Raw genomic sequence first — 6,585 nt, 5'->3', positions numbered from 1 at the left:
AGCCTGGAAGTTTAAGGAGGCAGTGGCTTCTTCTATCCTAGAGAAGATATCTGCAACTGCGTTTTCTTGTCCAGAAACGTGGCGAATGTCAGTTGAGAACTGTCCAATATATTCCAAGTGACGGAACTGTCTTGGAGAACACTTATCAGGTTTTTGATGGAAAGAAAAGGTCAGAGGCTTGTGATCTGTAAAAATTATGAATTGTCTTCCTTCTAGCATATGTTTGAAATACTTAATGGCAAGATAAATTGCTGTTAGTTCTCTGTCATAAGTACTGTATTTCTGTTGAGTTAGACTTAACTTTTTGGAAAAGAAAGATAGTGGTTGCCAGTTTTGTCCTACCTTTTGTTGCAATACACTTCCTACAGCATAGTCTGATGAATCGCAGAAGATTGCAAGTGAGGCATTCGGTGCAGGGTGAGACAACATAACGGCTTCACTGAGGCTTTTTTTACAAGTTTCAAAAGCTTGTTCACTTTCTGTAGTCCAATTAATAGGCATATTACCTTTTAGATTGGCTTTCAGAAGGTCATTTAGTGTGCTCTGCTGGGACGCTGAATGGGGTAGGAATCTACGATAAAAGTTTAGCATACCAGTGAATCTTCTTAATTCCTTTGCAGTCTTTGGTTTGGGGTAACAGTCAAGAGCTTTCACTTTTTCAGGTAAGGGTTTTATCCCTTCTCCGGAAACTTGATATCCGAGAAAACTAACCATGGGAACTCCTAGGTTGCACTTACTTGGGTTGACAAAGACTCCGAAAGAGGATAGGCGGTCAAACAATTGTCGTAAGTGAATGAGGTGTTGTTCTTCGGATTCTGAAGCTACGAGAATGTCATCAATGTAAGCGTAACAGAAGTCTAGGCCACTGAGTACACCATCAATGAAACGTTGAAAGGTTTGGGCAGCATTGCAAAGTCCAAAAGACATGAAAGGAAATTCGAAAAGACCAAAATGTGTTGTTATAGCAGTCTTATGAACGTCATCAGGAGCTACAGGGATCTGATGGTAAGCACGAACAAGATCTATAGTAGAGAAAACTTTTTTACCATGCAAATTTAGAGAAAAGTCCTGAATGTGAGGAATAGGGTAGCGATCAGGAATGGTTCTGGCATTTAGGGCTCTGTAGTCTCCACATGGTCTCCATTCGTCTCCTTTTTTGGGAACCATATGAAGAGGGGATGACCAGCTGCTAGAAGAAGGTCTAGCTATACCTAACTGGACCATAACCTCAAATTCTTTTTTGGCTAACTTTAACTTGTCCGGGGCTAGACGACGGGGTTTGCTAAAGACTGGTGGTCCTGGCGTTGTCTGGATATGGTGTTCTGTTTGGTGTTTGACAGGGACAGAAGGTTTACCTGCCGGTCGAATAAGGGACGCATATGATTGGAGGAGCTGCATGTAGACATTTGGTTGGTTTGCATTTATTGCTTTAATACCACTTACCAAATTGGAGCATGTTGCGCGACCAGTGGAAACGAGAGAGGTTACCTGATCAATCAAACACTGACGTCGAACATCCACTAATAAATCATAATGATGAAGAAAGTCAACTCCAATGATCGGTTTGGCAACATCAGCTATGATAAAACGCCACACAAATGCTCGGCGTAGGCCTAGGTCCAAAGATAAGGTATGCAACCCGTAAGTGGCAATTTCGGTGTTGTTTGCTGCGTATAGTGTATAGTCAGATTTTAGTATTTTACCTGAAAGCATTTTTCGTGGATAGACGCAAACATCTGCTCCAGTGTCAATGAGGAACTGTTGTTTTGTTACCTTGTCTGTGACGAAGAGGCGGCGAGATGTCTGTAGATCGGAGGAGTCGCTGGCCGCCATTAGAGACTCCCGAGATCGTTTCCCGAGTTGTTGGCTTGGAAACTGCAAGGCCTGGTGCACTTAGTAGCTGCATTACCGAATCGCTTGTGGTACCAGCAAACATCGTATCTTGTCGTGCTCTTGGAGCGTGATCTTGATCGCCGAACCGGACTTGAACTCCATGTTGGACGACGACTTTGATTACTCCGCAGATCTTCTTTGATAGTTGAAATGTCGTGCTGAAGAGTGCTTACGATTTCGCCCATTTTAGATGTCATCAGGATCGTCAGTCGCTCCATCATTACTTCCATAGAGTTGGGACTGTTAGTAGGGACAGCTGCTTCTGTAACTTGATGACGCGGGCTAATTTCAAGCACGGCGTCAGCCAACTCGGCTAGTGCATCAAGCTCAGACGACTTTTGTGTTGCTAAAATGGCTTGAGTTGATGAAGGCAGACGACTCAACCACAGAGTTTTCAGCACAGTGTCAGGTACAACGGTACCAGCCAAAGCACGAAGATGTCTGAGGAACTGCGAGGGCTTTCGATCTCCCATTTCTTCATGTTCCAGTAGACGTCTGGTCTTCTGTTCCTGTGAAGAGCTTAGGCGTTGTATCAATTCTGTTTTCAGTTTTTCGTATTTTCCCTCGGTTGGTGGTCTTGTGAGGATGTCTCTCACTTCAGCAGCGTATTTAGCATCAAGATTTCCACAAACATAAAAGAATTTTGTTTCATCAGATGTGATCCGAGCCAAGGAGAATTGGGTCTCGACCTGCGCAAACCACAGCTCAGGATCTGCTGGCCAAAATTGTGGAATCTTCACAGTAATTCGTTCTAGGGAGTTACCTTCTTGAGTAGTAGACATTGCAATTTTGCTAAATTTTGGTAAAAAATGATCACGTCGGGGTCACCACTGAAGAAGTAGGTTCTTCTTTAACTATTTTTGTTACTTTTATGATAAAATTATTCAAGAAACTGATAGAAAATAGAATTTAATGAGCATGACAAAAACATAAGTGTATGTATTATAAAAACCAGGAATGAACTGTCAGGTAACCATAGCAACTCATTTAAACAAAACCAAAGTTATACTTTCAGCTGGTTTTCAACAGTATTGAAGCACTCACCACAGTGTATATATATATAATTAATACGCTACATGAAACTTTGTCGGTTGAACTCCTCCGCCATTTCTTAACCGATTTTATCCATTGACATCTCATTGGAAAGAGCGTGTCGCGTAGATTTGCCAACTGGCCTTACATTTTTTACAAAGTCCCTTGGGTTCTGCCCCAGTGGCTTTGAAAGTTCCCATGTTATCCTTATGAAGAACATAATTGTTTACATTTTGATCAGCTGTATAATTTAATTACTGTTATTTATTTTTCGATTCAATGAAACGCATTGAGTAAATTTATTTACTATTTGAGTTTGTGTAAACATAACCCCCAAAACGAAAACGGACCGTGTTAGTATGGTTGTATCTTGAATTTATATATTTATCGTTGCTTTGTGACGCTATGACAGATCGTGTTAGCATGATTGTAACTTAAATTTGTGCATTTATCGTTGTTTTGTGTAGCTATAATTTGTTTATTTGTTGTTTTTTTCTTTTAAATACCTCCGACGCGACAACAACGAAACATAGAAAGGAGGCGTACACGTCAGCACCTGACCCTGGACAATCTCAACTATTAGGTTACGAATGCGAGCTAACACTACCCCTAAAAGACTTTTCGTTCTCAATTTGACCCTCTATCAATGACATGTGTTGCCTGTACAGCGAGGCATTTTGAGAAGGAGAAAACCAGCCGGAATGCTTAAGGTTTATCAATAACGAAGATCAGGGATTTAGGTAATCAGGGTCTGAGTTACAGAATGGTAATATTTGAGTTGACTCTTTTTAAACTCTTTTTAAACTTTGAGTTAAACTTTTTTAAATATGACTGTTATTGGTTTTGAAATAACCCCTGTAATACTTTGCAATTGCTTGAATTTGAGCAACATGTACACTAGTATATATATAGGACCTGTGTATAATTTTGGGTAACATGGAGGTCAATTTACCTTGTGTAGGCCTATATCAAAAAAGTTTAATATCTTAAATTAATCCAAACGATTCATAGTAGCCAACAGGCACAAAGTATTGTAATTATGCAAGATGTTGTAAATTTCAAACATGTGTAACAGTTAAGTTTACTGCAACAGTAGTTCGTTAGGATTGCCTATTTAAGTAAGTTGTTATTAGGTGTAGAAGTCGTTCATCAAGCGTCATGAGAAACGAAATCTGTTATAGAAGTGAAAAAATACAGTTAATCAAATGGTGCTGTATATAAAATATCTGCAAATAAAATTAGAGTTTTGTCTGTACACTGTTCAGAATGACATATTTTCCTCCTCGATAAGGGTTTACCTCCTCGCAAGTTATGTCAAAAAAGGTGTAATTGTAATTTTACTAAGAAAATTAAATCCAAAAAAAGGACTGGTTAATAGAACCAGATTAATGGCGAAAGTTATGAATGATGAAGTCTTGAAATTATTACTTGAAGTTCAGCTGGAAAACGAGTGTTCCTCTAAAATTCGTCCTCGAAAAGTTGGTCTTTATCTGCTAGAGCTGCATCCCCTGCTTACAGCATGGGGAATTGTACGTAACAATTTCAAGATGCCGCGCTTTTGATGATCTAAAAATAATGGTTAAAGAACAACGAAACCAAGGTCATTTGGCTGAAGACGTTAGAGTGTTTACAAAAAGACATGGTATGTGAAGAGTTTCTTATTTAACATTTTAAAAGTAAGATAAACATTTTAACTGGTCTGTCAGTCAGTATTCTAAGCCTACTCTGTTAAAACCTTTATTAAAACAGTATTGAGCTTAAGATTTTTATTTACGGTTAGTTAAAAGTTAAGCGCTTAAAATTCTTCCTTTTTTTGTATTGAGAAGTTAAAAGGTAATTAAATTTTTTTAATGATTTTTAAATAGGTACTGTATAGTTAATATTAACTGGAAACAACTAGTCTATACTAGAGTAACAAATTACAAAATACAATACAAAGGAAAAGGGCATTCCTATGAATGCTATTGAGCATTGATTATTTAATGTATTTGGGTTTTATGATGTATTACTAACCAAAGGAATACTTACTAACCAACCGCGATACCAGTGACTTAATAACGGTCAACAGATGTTGGGTATCACGAGCTTAAAGGATCGCTAGACAAAGTTGCCCGAATCGCATGGATGGTAAAATAACTTCTGGCGATGTCTAGAGAGATTGTTATTTAGAACACATGAAATCCTTTCTATAACATAAATGTCGGCTAATCGTGTGATTCCAAGTACTTTCGCCTGATTTGAAACATATTTCCAAGCCCGTGCCAATATTACTTGTTTCTGTTCGAAAAGGCCATTGCTGTGAGAATATCAGGTAAAACTAACATAGAAACTTGAAAAATACAAATTAACAATAAATTGGCAACATAATAAATATGGAGCATTACTGATATCGCAAGTAAAACAAAAAAGACTTAACTATATAAGTAATCGCAATGGGAAGAGAACGCGGAAGAAAATAATGTCTGTATATGCTGTATATGCTGTGTATGCTAAGATCTGTATAGTCCTTGCCTTATATAATTGACAAATGCTTATATTTGCTCCAAAAAAAAAAATACCAAACCCTTCAAATATTTAAGTTGACGGGAGCGGGACCTACCACTTCTAAAGAACGCCACCGTGTCTGTCATCCCTATTCTCTTACTTAAGAACACCCCTGAAAACCTTCACCGAATAGGTAAGGTACTATCGTAAAAATAACGAGGAACTTATATAAATCAGTTTTAATTTACAATTCTCTGGACGTACATCACTGTGAGAACCGTAGTCTTGGGGAAAGTCCACGGGTGCAGGACTCGCCACTAGGGCGGTCAATATCTTCAAAAGAACGCCACCGCGTCTGCTTTCCCTAACTTAACAACACCCTTATAAGCCCTAAATGAATAGAGACTATCATAAATATGACAAGCACCTTTTACAACTTCTTTCCATTTCCAATCAACCTGACCTGTCCTTCATCGGCGTGAGAACGAAAGTATTGGGGAAGTCCAGAGAAGCCTAGAACTGCGTAGATGAAAGAGAAGCCGCGTTGGATGACCTTGCCACCCCTTCGCATACCTTCATCAGCAATATCTCATAGTGACTTTTTACAACGCAATTTTTGTTGTCAATTTGTCTGATCTGAACAATTTAAATATTTCAAAATTAACTAAGCGAATAGCTGATTATAATTGATTATTTTTATTGGTATTTGTGTAGCCACAATATCCGGATTGAGCGTAGTAAACGAACATCAACCAGGACGTGTTTGATTGATGCGAGCGAGCTCATCTTGAAAATGAAAGAGCATCTATCTATCTATATATTAATAGGCAAGCATGTTTCTTTAAAACCTTTTTTCTCAGCTCGTGTGAATCGTAGGGAAAATCTACGCATACCGTTGGAAAGCTATTTTCCTGTAGGTGTGCAGAATCCCTTTATAAATTTAAATAGGCTCAAAGATAAGCACAAAAAATGAGTTTAAAAATTTGAAAAAATTAACATGGATCTTATGCGTTGCTATGCTGGTTACGAAATAACAACGAAATATAAACAGAAAATCTAAACAAATGGAGGAAACTCCAATCACATGTTTTATTTACAGTGTGGGGTGAAAATAGATAAGTGAGTACATTACATATTTTTGGTCGAGTTTCGACCACTGGACGACCTCTCGTTTGA

The 6,585-nt window shown here is 38.3% G+C and overlaps 1 protein-coding gene across 1 annotated transcript; it reads right to left on the bottom strand.

The window, feature by feature from the left end:
• Nucleotides 1-1,832: 1,832 nt before the first annotated feature.
• On the bottom strand, nt 1,833-2,675 carry LOC128984096 (uncharacterized). Its single transcript, XM_054403378.1, has one exon. It carries the CDS (start codon nt 2,673-2,675, stop codon nt 1,833-1,835), a length of 843 nt encoding a protein of 280 aa, XP_054259353.1.
• Between the last annotated feature and the right edge of the window lie 3,910 nt (nt 2,676-6,585).

This window comes from Macrosteles quadrilineatus, unplaced genomic scaffold, assembly GCF_028750875.1.
Source record: "Macrosteles quadrilineatus isolate MER2022 unplaced genomic scaffold, UCM_ALF_1.0 Scaffold_2__2_contigs__length_208266976, whole genome shotgun sequence".
Taxonomy (NCBI): domain Eukaryota; kingdom Metazoa; phylum Arthropoda; class Insecta; order Hemiptera; family Cicadellidae; genus Macrosteles; species Macrosteles quadrilineatus.
This window is presented reverse-complemented; position numbering and strand designations above follow the sequence as displayed.

Excerpts from the sequence above, each read along its gene's own strand:
- LOC128984096 (XM_054403378.1), bottom strand. The coding sequence starts at position 2,675 with ATGTCTACTACTCAAGAAGGTAACTCCCTAGAACGAATTACTGTGAAG.